General features: G+C 34.3%; 1 protein-coding gene across 6 annotated transcripts in view; it reads right to left on the bottom strand.

The window, feature by feature from the left end:
* Positions 1-12,831, bottom strand: part of PTPRN2 (protein tyrosine phosphatase receptor type N2) — a 1,470,018-nt gene that overhangs the window by 57,977 nt on the left and 1,399,210 nt on the right. For all 6 annotated transcript variants that reach the window (XM_074267305.1, XM_074267309.1, XM_074267307.1 and 3 more), the window contains one exon: positions 5,188-5,265. In XM_074267305.1, coding sequence (XP_074123406.1) covers positions 5,188-5,265 — 78 coding nt within the window. The remainder of the gene's footprint in view (positions 1-5,187; positions 5,266-12,831) is intronic.

Below are 12,831 nucleotides of genomic sequence, written 5' to 3'. Positions count from 1 at the left end.
TTTTAAATGCGATAAGTTCCTAGACTTTCTCACCCTCATGATCCTCCTCCTCTGGACACTCTTTGATCTGTCCTGTCCTTCTTGAAATGTATTCAGAATTGGACATAATTAAATTGGCACAGGGTACAGTCAGTATGACATCCCATGCTCTATGACATCTCATGATTTTATACTCCAATTAATGTACCTCAACATTACATCAAATATCAAATTAATCTCACATTAAAAGCTTGTGGGGAACTAAAGCCTCACATCTTTTTAAAATGAACTGTCTCTGCCTATTATTTACTGATATAAGTGATTTTTGAGCAGGACAACGTCCTCGTTAAATGCAGTAAAGCAGTCTAGATGCATTACTGAATGATTGATAAGAGTTCACAGGAAATATGAAACTCATGTGCACTTAACTTTAGGTAATGGTATTCTTAAAAGATGGTATGTAAAACAAATTTTTATAAATCAACTTATTTTTTAAACTATTATGAGTGCTCACAAAAAGAATTATTTGAGTTATCACTTTATGAAATAATTAACCCTGAATTTATTTATTTTCATATATTTAGTTTTATTTCAATTATAGACTTACAATATATTCTATAGGGACACCCAGGAATACAATAGAAGCAAAAGATTTTGCTCAAGAAATTTATTCTGGGACAGTTAGGTGGAGCAGTGGATAGAGTATCAGCCCTGAAGTAAAAAAGACCTGAGTTCGAATCTGACCTCAGACACTTAACACTTCCCAGCTGTGTAATCCTGGGCAAGTCACTTAACTCCAATTGCCTCAGCCAAAAAAAAAGGAAATTATTTTGTGGATAACAGCTAACAATTATGTTGTCCTTTAAGGTTCATAAAGCAATTCCCTCACTAAAACCTGGTTAGGTAACATTAGATGTTATTATTATTATTTTTTTTAATGGAAAGAGGCTTAGAGACACAAAGTTATTTTCCCATGGTCATCTAGTAATTAAGGATGACAGCCTCTATTTGAACTCTGGGATTCTGGCTTTAAGATTAGATCTCTTTCTACTACAAATCATACCAGAACTCCCTGTACTAGAATAAATCTAAATGCATCACTTAAATACAGTTCACATACAAGTCAAAACATCACTTTCATGATGTCATTGGTCCACTTTGAGAATGGACCGACACCAACAAAAACCCTCATAAAGGCGGGAGAAACCTTTGATCTCGCTTCTAGATTTTTTTCTTTGTTATTTCCCTTTTCCATCAATGGTAACACCATTTTTTCCAGGCTGGGATCTAAGAGCCACTTTTCTATCAGCTATATTCATTAGTCAGTCATCTTATTTTTTTGTTGTTGTTTATTTCAATCCTCTGACTCTTTGTGATCCCACTTGGGATTTTCTTGGCAAAGATACTGGAATAGTTTTCCATTTCCTTTTCCATCTCATTTTGATGAGGAAACTGAGGCAATTAAGGTGAAATGATTTCTCACACTGCTAGTGAGTGAGGTCCAATTTGAATTCAAATCTTCCTGACTCCAGGGCCAGTGCATTCCCTGTGTTACCTAGGTGCCCTTGTCATTTTATAGCTGCTTTGTGCCAGGCCCTTGAGGTAAAAAGAAAGGCAAAAGTTTGTTCTCAAGGAACTCACATTCTAATGAGGGGAGACAACATACAAAAACCATGTTTAAACAAGATATGTACAAGATAAATTGGGGTTACTCTCAAAGGAGAAACACTAAAATTAAGATGGACTAGGAAAGCTTTCTTGTTAAGAAACTAACCTGTCAATAAATTCTGTTGGATTACTCTTTTGAAATGTCTTTATATGTATTTTCTCTATATTTACGTTGATTCAGGGCCTCATTACCTGTAATGTTCTCTGGTAGTTTTCTTGGGGTCTCTGGGAGTCTGGGGAGCCTTTGTTTCAGCTCAGTAATCACCAGGAGTACAAGCCAGGTGTTAAAGTCCAAATCCTTTATTATCTCCTTGCCTGGGGCCCTGGCCAGCTTTCGCCAGTGTAACTTAGTTTCTATGGGGGAGGCAGGAGGACCACCACCACAGTCTCTGTCTTCCCTAGTTCTGATTCTGGCTGAGTTTGTCCAACCTTATATGCTCTCTTATCTTAAGTGTGAATCTTGTAGAACTATATTAAATACTAAGTACATGTACTGAACTAGAGAACTGTTAAGCACCATGCTAAAATAGATAACCATTGTCTTTATCAGTTCCACTGACTTAACACCTTGAAGTGCTGAGTTCTAGCCCATAACAATTACCTCTTACAATAACCTCCTAGTTGATTTCCCTGCTTCTCCTAGTCATCCACCTTGGACACTCCTACTTTTCTAGATCTGTCCCACCTTTGAATCTAAATTCCCTTAGCACTTCTATAGAACAACAAGAATAACTGTAAGACTCAGAAGCAGCTAGGAGTAATGTAAACTGGTCAGGAGATTTTTATCCCAACAATCAAGCTTAAGACAAGAGAAAACTGCCTCAGAAATCATTTTAATATGTATAATATTTTTGTTTCAGTTTCTTAGGCATCAAAAAAAAAATAAGGATTGTAGAAGATCTCAAGGATAATGTCTGCTGGATATGAGTAGGTTAAAGCATATTATCAAGGACAACTTATGGCCAGTTACAAAAGGAATCATTGAGACAATGTGATCAGAAAAAGAGATAGGTCAGTCAAATAGTAAGGGCCAAACAATCTAAGAATTGTGCTGGGATCTAGCAACTTATTCAGAAATTTATAGGAAGAATCTATTGGATAAATAACAAAAAATGGTTTATGGAAAGACATGGGATGAATTATAGAGTCACAGCATTAGAAAATATTTCACTGGTCATTCAGTCCTGTTGACTGAACCAGAGGAGGTAGTAGGATTCACATAAGGAAATTCAAGGACTTTAACAATGGCATTTATGTAGCACTTAGATTTTCAGTGAGCTTTGCAAACATTATATCTTTTAATTATATATCCTTGGGAGTCAGCTGCTATTATTTTCCCCATTTTCCAGATGAGGAAACTGAGACAAACAGAAATTGAGTGACTTGCCCAGCTCGAAAGGCTGAAGCTACATTTGAACTCAAGATTTCCTGACTCCATATCCAACACTACCTGCCTAATGGGATAAGGAATTTTCAAGCCCTAGCAGGGCTCTTTTCAGTTGTTCTAAAGGCTTATTTAAAAAGCAACTTCCACCTTTGAACTTTGTAATTTAAATGCTTATTAAAAGAATTACTTAAATCTTCTGCATTGTACAGGCCTGAGGTTTGAGGGAAAGATTATATTCTTTTATGACTTAATTGAAATTATTAAAGAAACCCATAATTTTATATTTTCAAAGTGTATTGATACTATAGTTTGGGATCTAGCTATTAAATTGAAATTTATACTTGGTAAAGGAATGTATTTTTTAAAAATAAATAATTGAAATATCTACCAATGCCACATGAAAACACATGCTCTGTAGTGTTATCCATACCATAGACAATTTCAATATGTAAATGATTAACAATTCTCAGTTAATCAGAAAATGCAATTGAAGTATTGTTACTTCACAAGCATGTCATTTCCACAATTAACACACACACACAAAGATTTGTGAGTCCCAACCTGAGAAAGAAAAATTATAAAATCTTTTTTCGTAAGCCACTGAGAAACAAAAATGAGACATGGCTTAAAAAGCCAAAATACGTTGAATAAAGCCAACTTTATAACATATGTATGATGGGAAAAGGATGTGGGCCAGCCATGCAGCAGGGATAATAGGCAACTCAAATATTATATTGGTATTTATGAAATATTCAGAGACTTAGAGGGATAAAAAAACCCAGGTGATCTTAAGGCTAATGCCTGGTGGATATAAAGGGGAGGGGGAGAAGCCTATTAGCAAGGACAACTTATAACAAGATATAAAAGGCCGCCTGTGGAAGATTTAAGGAAGGACATAATCAAGAACTGATCAGAATGAGAAGAGGTGGGTTGTATTCTGAACTGGTAGGAATGTTCATCCCAATGAAATCATGGAACTTTCAAAAATTTTAGTACATCCCTTTTAGAAACCATAGGGGGAGTTTGTTTCCTTCCTTTTTGTAAATTAAAATTATCAAATTAGGTAAGAATATGTTCATTATAGTAGAAATTCTTTACCATTTCTCATGACATGGAATTGCCCCCTAGGAACAGATTCACCTTATAAGTTGTCATTAAGTCATTTCAGTCATGTCCAACTCTTTGTGACCCCATTTGGGGTTTTCTTGGCAAAGATACTAGAGTGGTTTGACATTTTCTTTATCAGCTCATTTACAGATGAGGAATTGAGGCAAACAGGTTTAAGTCACTTGCCCAGGATCACACAAACTAGTATCTGAGGCCAGATTTGCACTTAGGAAGATATGTCGACCTGATTCCAAGCCCACTGCTCTATCCATTGTGCCATCCAGCTATTCTATCCTTGAGATACAGCTGATATGTATATAGCATTTTAAGATTTACAAAACACTTTAAACACATTATTTCATTAGCTTCTCACAAATCCGTGAAGATATTATTGTCCCCATTTCAGAAACAATTTGAAAATGAGCTCTAGAGAAGTTGTGGTCAAAATGTTAGAGGTGAAATTTGAATTGAGTATGTTTTGTGACTTAAAATCTAGCCTTTGTTCTACTGCAACAACTTTGCAAATAAAATACCATTTACCAAAGTGAACATCTTTTTGTTGTCATTCAAAAGATATACTTCTAGGTGATGCAACCTCATAGTAAGTTCCTTTATGATGCTCCAATAACTTGGATGGTATTTGCAGAAATTCCTTTTTATTTTAAATTGTATTAAAGTGAGGTTCTACTTTGCTTAAATTGGCAAAAGAAGCAGTATTACTTTCCATATACAAAAGCCCTTTCTGTTTTTATCATCCAATCATATGACTTCTCTAATTTCCTGGGGCAACATGAACATTAAATATTAAAGGTAACTTTTACATTTTTGAAACACTCAAGTTCAAATACAATCATTTTGAAAACAGGCTAACAAACATCTTTAATTTTTAAATGAAATGACTAATATAGGTTGTCAATCAGATATCTCTGTCCACACAACTATGGTTGTTTTCCAATGAACTTAATAAAGACAAAGGAAGCCGTTATTGATAATCAGTTTGATAAATTCCACTTTCGGAAAGAGTTTAATTAAAAAAAAAGACCTACCTGCCAAAAGTCAGCCACAGTAGCTGGAAGTGGTCCTTGGGTAGCAATATATGCAGGATTTCTAGGGTCATGATCCATCTGAAAGAAACAAAATCACAATCAAAATTTCTTGGACTTTTCTTTAAAAACTAGAAGATAAGCATAGTTAAAGAAGAATTGGTAAAGAAAACTTAGACTGTATCCTCCAGATTCAGGATATCATTTTAGTGTTTACACTTTAGAAATTGAAAAAACAAAAACTTCTTCAAAATGTTTCTCTTTGCCCCCCTTCCCAAATAAGTAGGAAATTGGTCCTGTCAAGTTTGTAATATTTTACTTACCCTTAAAGATTACAAGATCAACATCTGCAAAAAAGCGAGCCTACTCACGAGTCCAAATAACTAAGATTTCAAAAAATTCATTTATTTGAAAATTTACACTTGAAAAGAAAAACCCTAAAAACATTTTCCATTCAGATAAAAATGGAGGAAATAGTTTTCCAGTTAGAATTCCAATCTGGGACTTTTAGCCCCACCTGATAGGAAAATTGTGTAAAAGCATGCAAATGATATAACAGTCATTCTGTCTGTGTTGCCAGTGTAAGTATCCTCCATCTTTACTACAGACATGGCACTAAAAATAACGGGACCATTTGTTATCAGGGGTGAGTCTGTGATTGTGAGATAGTAGACTCTTAAAAGATAGAGAAAACACCACGAAAAAGAAATAAACTTTACAGAGCCCTGGAAAAATGTCCATTAATAACTGCCATCTTGTTGGTTGTTCCGAAAGCGTTAACTCATTTCACTTGGGTGGTTGTTTTGTTTATTCCCAGAGAGTAGCCCACACTGGCTGAGTCATCATCAGCCGAGAGTACAGGGATACTAAGAGCCCACAGTGAGATAAGCACTTCATAGAAGAGTGGTCCCAGCGTTCAAGTAGCTAATTTCCTATTCTATTTCCACCATGCCAGTTAACAAGAAACTAAAAACAAACAAACAAAAAAAGAATGCAGTTGTGGGCTTTCTGGCTAGTTGATTTGTCCAAATGCATCCTGCTACCCTCAATAGAGGATGTTTGGCTTGAAAGACCTTAATTATAACATTTAATTCAAAGACTGACTGAGTAGGAAAAAAAGAGGGTGAGAAACAAAGCCTTGAGAACCAAATAGGATTACAGTGCTACACTGAAGGTTTTCAGAGCAGTAGGGTGTATTTCTTTCCCTTAAAATCCTAAGCCTCAGTCAACTAGTAAAGAGGAGGGGGTGAGTAGGAGGATATTGAACTCAGTGTTCAAGAAAACTTTCCAATAGAATTCTCAGATTATTGAATAGCCCTGTAGAAGGAGAATTGAAAGCAAAATTAAATTGGACTGACTCAACCAGTCATTCTATACTGGTGGAAGGTATAGTTGTATAGTAGGATTTCCAATTTCCAATGCAAAGACATTTATTTATTTGTTCCTTATCTAATGCCTTTCTTCTTTGTCTTGAGTGCCCCAGTCTTCATTTTGGGACCCCTTGAAAAAGCATTGTGCCATCATGGTTTTAGCTTTATGATTAAGGATCATACAATAGATGTGAGATGCTACCATATGCAACGCTAAGTGTTATGTTAGGATATTTCAGAACCACTTTAAAATGTTGCTCTAAGTTTAAATTTTAACAAGGGTATGTACAAGACAGATTTCTTCTAGCAGGCATCTCCTGAATTTGTTCAGAGCCTATCAACATTTTCCTTGGTGATGGTTGTCAGCATAAAAGAATGCACCTTATAATTATGTGCACTATGAAAAAGGAAAAGCGCATAAAAGAACAGATGTAAGTTATTCTAACAGAACAACAATGTGATACTTGCTGGGGGAAAAAAAGATACTGAGGAAGGAAAAATGCCTTTGATGCTCCTAATTTTCTGATTCATAATTAAAACTGGACCTAGTGTTGAAATTCACCACAACAAACACAATACAGGTAAATTATGTTATTCTCATTAAAGTACCAATTAAAATGTTGCAAAAGGAAAAAAACAGAAATAAGAAATTTTGATTTTTAAAATATGTTCTTGTTGGGAGAGGGGGGCAGGACAGTGATAGTTTTTTTTACTAAGATTTTGGCCTCTTCCCTGTAAAGCGTTGTACAGAATAATTAAAACTCCACCTCCTTGTCAAATGTTCCTTTGCCAAAAGTAATTGGGAAAGCAAGGCATTTTAAACTGCTGGTCTGTTCAAAATATTACATTTTAAGCAGTGTTCAACACAACAAGTATGTGATTAAGAGTAGAAGATGGGAATGTTATAGGGAGGATAAATAAGTCAACATTTATGAAAGGTCATAATTTATTTTACAGTGATTTTTAAGAAATATTTTTTAACCAACCACCTGTTTTTGTGGTAAAGACAAAAGCAAAGAAAATCAATGATGATGTAAGTAGTACTGTCAGGGAAGAAATACTTCTAAACACTCAACTATCTAGTAAATCAGGCCCAGGCCACTCTTGGTATTTTAGCACTAATCAGCTGCTGTCAAAAAGCTGCTATTTGGAATGTGGCAAACATCATAATGAGAAGAGAGTAGAGAAATGTGTCATCCATTTAACAATAATTCAAAAGACAATTACAATTATTACATTCCAGGCACATTCTGTTGTACAGAAAACAATTATGGGCAGGAACACTTTTTGCTCATAGCAAATATAAGGCAACAGAAATTCCTATCATGCTATTAGTCAGTCTGTAACTGAATAAAAATAAAGCAAATATTTAACTACTTCAAATTAATATATCTCATTAATTTCTAGGTGTTTTTAGAAAGATTCCTATTTGAGATAAAGAAAATACATCAATGCTAATATGTGTGTATATATATATATATATATACATATACACAAAATACACATATCTGTATGTACTACATATATTTTTAATCAAATATATTATTTATTTCTATATATATATATATTTAATCAAAATAATTGTTTGAAGATCACAGCACATAAGATAGCACCTTGCTATCTATCCAATCTAGTAGCATGGGGTAGTGATTCATCAACTGTATTCTTTGCATATTCTTTCTGATACTAATATATTTGAGAAAATTTTATCTACCCTTTTTCTTTCTACTTATTATTTAAAAGAACACTTTCTTGAATTCTATTCTTTACCTGTGTGAATGCATATTTATGTTTATAGGTGATGCCCCCATTATATGTGTATAGATAGATATAGACATATATGTATGTATAGATACACACACATATAGCACTGGACTCCTCTTAAACTTATTAGCTGTGTAATCCCAGTTACCTTACCCTCAGTTTTCTTATTTATAAAATGAGTAGAGAAGGAAATGGCAAACTGCTCCAGTATATATGGCAAGAGAACCCCAAGTGAAGTCACAAAGAGTATGACTGAAACAACCCAAAGACATAAAGTTAGAAGGGACTTACAGATTACTTACTCCAACCCCTCATTTTTCAGATGAGAGGTGATGACCTAGATTATATGGGTGCTGCAGTGCCATAGCTAGAATAAACTCAAGTTAAATCTGCATATAAATGCATAAGTTATAAAACTCCTAGTTTTACAAGCAAACATACCAGCTAGGGCTGATAATGAAACCATCAGTAAAATATATATCAATTTATTAATTTAAAAAAGAGAGATATCTGTCCTGTACAAGCTCTAGACCCTGCTCTAAGTTTCCACTAGTGAACCAGCCATACAAGGTGAAAAGACTTTGTTTCAGGGAGCTCAAAGTTTACATGCTTTCTCATCACACTAAAAGGTTGGTGCATCTGGGGAAGCAAAGTGGTATAATTATTAAACATTTTTTTTCATAATGGAAATTTTCAGTAACACTGCCATAGCAGACAAGTGAACCATCCTTAGAGGTGGCTTTGTGATTTTATGCAAAAGAGGATCAAAGATCAGTGCAATCCATGGGTAATTAAAGGGTGTATACACACACACACACACACACACACACACACACACACACACCCACACACACACACACACACACATATATATATATATATATATATTTTTTTTTTTTTAAACTAAGACTATTCCTTTCCCTTTGGCTCCACAAGAAAACCATTTGTTTCAGCTAAATCTTTTACTCATGGGGAGGCTTACATGCCTAAGAAAATGCAAAATCAAATGGGATCCAAGAAAGATTTATTATTAAATCCTTGTAAAGTACATGGATTTTGTGTTGTTTTGTTAAGATCTGTAGAATGGCAATTAATAAAAATTCTGCCATAGTTTGATTTTGATTTGAGAAATTCTGATTTCTAAGAAAAGTACTTGGAAACAGTTTTCTCAACACTGTATACCATTCTTACTTCTCTTTTGGCCATATTCTGGATATCAGTCACATGTGGTACCCAGATTAACCATCTGAGAATACTCTGATCGAAGTTTGTTTTTTTGCTGCGGTTGCTGATGTCAAATAAGATAAATTCTTAAGACACTACATGACCAGCTTCTATTAAGTATAGCTTGGATAAAAGTGAAAGGCATCCATGTGACCCAGTTGATAGAATTCCAAACCTGAAGTCAAGAAGACTTAATCTTCATGAGTTCCAATCTGACATCATCATGTGATCCTGGGCAAGTCACTTAAACCCTGTTTATCTTAGTTTCCTCATCTTTAAAATCAGCTGGAGAAAGAAATGTTAAAACACTCTCCAGTATCCTTGCCAAGAAAAACCCAAAATAGGTCACAAAGAGTCAGACAAGACTGAAAAACAAATACATAAAAGTGAAATGGAACATTTCAGGATTATCCTACCTATTACACACAATGAAAGAATAAAACTATAACTTTTCTATACACTCCTTTTATACTTTGATTCCAATTTCCCACCACAAAAGGGAGAAATACTTTCTTAAATGTATATTAAAAAATCAGATGGGACTTAAGTCAGCTTCACTTATTAACACATAAGTATAGTTGAATATAGTGATAACAATAACTGACATTTACATAGCATTTTATGGTTTGCAGAGTACTGTCAGCTCATTGCTATATCTTTGTATATAACTTCTTTTTTTTTTTTAAACCTCTTTTGGTGAAACGAATCTACAAGAAACTCAAAAGGTCTTACCCATCACTTTTCTCTCTATCTTAATGAGAACTGGTCTCGATTTGAATTTGTTAAATGACTTTGGAATTGAAATTTTAAACAATTTTTCTCCAAATAAATGAGAGAATGAAGAAGTAATTTCACCTTTAAGTGTCATAAAAATTTTAGAATTGTTCTTGGTTAAAAAAAAATTTGTATGCTGTGTTGGAGCAAACTGTCATATTAATGACATTCCTCAGTCTGGTGTCTTCAATAATAAGCAAGCTGAGTTTTTAAATGTTGTTGATGGGTTTTTCTCTTAGACACCCTATGAGAGGAAACAGAATTCCCATTTACTTTCATGACCTCTGATTTAAAAGCAAAAATTGCACATTATTTACTACTGGATGATTTCCCTGAAATTTAATGAGGACTAAGTACAAATATGACAGATGTAATTATCGTAGTTTTATTCTGCACAGTCAGGGTCTCCTTGTGCTGTAATTGCAAGCTTTTCATTCAATTGCTGATAGCAGAGTTATTATCACTGTACTTTCGGTGATTTCAGAGAGAGGAGGTAAAGTTGGTATCCTCTGGCTCATTCTTACAACCCAGCATTTGAAAGATATCTAGTATGTTTGCTCAAAGCATGAAATTTTTTAAAATTCATGAAATCATTCCATGAAATCATCTGTGTTTCCAACAGTTGCTAGCCTAAGGGGACTAAGAGATCAGCTTTAGATTTTAACAAAAATTGAGATAAATAGTATATGAAAGAATATACATACAAACATACCCCTGAGAGTATATGCATATATATGTGGATGGCTATCTACTTTTGGCAAATAGCTATGTTATCATTTAGATTTAAGGTAGGGCTGGATACAGCTCAAACATCTGGAAGCTGGGCCCCTGGCTCTATAAATTGGAGACAGCTAAGTCACATATACATTGATGTAATTCAATTCTTTCTAAATTTGAAAATAATTGCTTTATTTATTTATTTATTTATTTTTTACTCTACTCTCATGAGATGTCTCTGGCTCCAAGGGGAAAAAGAGAAAACAGATCTTTTCTTTCAATTCTGACAACTGGTTATTAACACTTACCTAGCTGACACAATGAAAAAAAAAAAAACCCAGCCTCTTATAATCAATATCACAAGGCCTAATAACCAAAAGGTCACTAGGAAATTATGATCATTAATGGGGTTATTAAAATAAGAAAATGGAGTGGCAAATACATGAATTAATTTTTTTCAAAACCATGATTAACTTCAAAAAACCCTAATTGTATCCCATTGTATCAATTGGGAACAAGTTAAGTGTCCCTAAAATGAGAATATTGCATACATAAATGACATAAAATTGTGGTATATTTTTCCAGGAGCAAAAAATCAAAACCATTCAATTAGTTTCTCTTCTTTAAAAACTAATCTGGATGTGTGTTGGGGTGGGGAAGTAATCAGTAGTTGAAATAGTTTGACAAAATCTCTGACCAACTTTTCTAACTATTCAATTATTAAATCATAACTCGATTTCTTTTTGGATTCACATTTTAATTTCATGAGAACCAAGTCTCAGATCCAGTTCTTTAAATAAGATCTGTAGATTAGCATATACAATTCACTGGCCCACAATTATTATTCCTGTTACTTTTGCCACTCACTCTCTTACTATCTGATTCTAATAATTGACCCCGTATGTAAATTCATAGTATCAAGTGTCCTTATTACTCTGGTGGTGAGTTGAGGGAGGGGATTGGAGATAGAGGCTAAAGTACTAATCATGTGATTTTTGCATAAAGGCAGGTTTTTTCCATGTAGTTATTCAGAACCAAGGACTATGATTTAATCTCTGACACATGTGTATCAAAGAGGCAGCAAGTGGTGGACAGAAACCTGATTTTGGAGTTAGGAAGACCTAACTGATACTGGGTGAATCTGAGCATCTTTTATCCTCTAAGTGTCCCAGGCAACTCTGTGAGAATATTAATTGCAAATTATCAGTTTTTCCCCTCTGGAGTGGGTGTTTCTACAATAGTAATTGCCAACATATAGGAAAATGGATTTGGAATAGAAATAGACCATAGAGACCATGTAGATCAGGGATTCTTAATCTGAGGCATGTTAGCTCAAAAATATATTTTTAAAACTATTTCAATATAGTTGCTTTCCTTTGAAAACTATGTATTTCATTGTTGGTGGAGTTGTGAAAGAATCCAGCCATTCTGGAGAGCAATCTGGAATTATGCCCAAAAAGTTATCAAACTGTGCATACCCTTTGACCCAGCATTGCTGCTATTGGGCTTATATCCCAAAGAAATACTAAAGAGCGGAAAGAGACATATATGTGCCAAAATGTTTGTGGCAGCTCTTTTTGTTGTAGCTAGAAACTGGAAGTTGAATGGATGTCCATCAATTGGAGAATGGTTGGGTAAATTATGGTATATGAAGATTATGGAATATTATTGCTCTGTAAGAAATGACCAGCAGGAGGAATACAGAGAGGCCTGGAGAGACTTATCAACTGATGCTGAGTGAAATGAGCAGAACCAGAAGATCACTATACACTTCAACAACAATACTGTATGAGGATGT

Source organism: Sminthopsis crassicaudata, chromosome 5 (assembly GCF_048593235.1).
Source record: "Sminthopsis crassicaudata isolate SCR6 chromosome 5, ASM4859323v1, whole genome shotgun sequence".
Lineage (NCBI taxonomy): Eukaryota > Metazoa > Chordata > Mammalia > Dasyuromorphia > Dasyuridae > Sminthopsis > Sminthopsis crassicaudata.
Note: the sequence above shows the minus strand (reverse complement) of the source record. Positions and strands in the feature narration are given on the sequence as shown.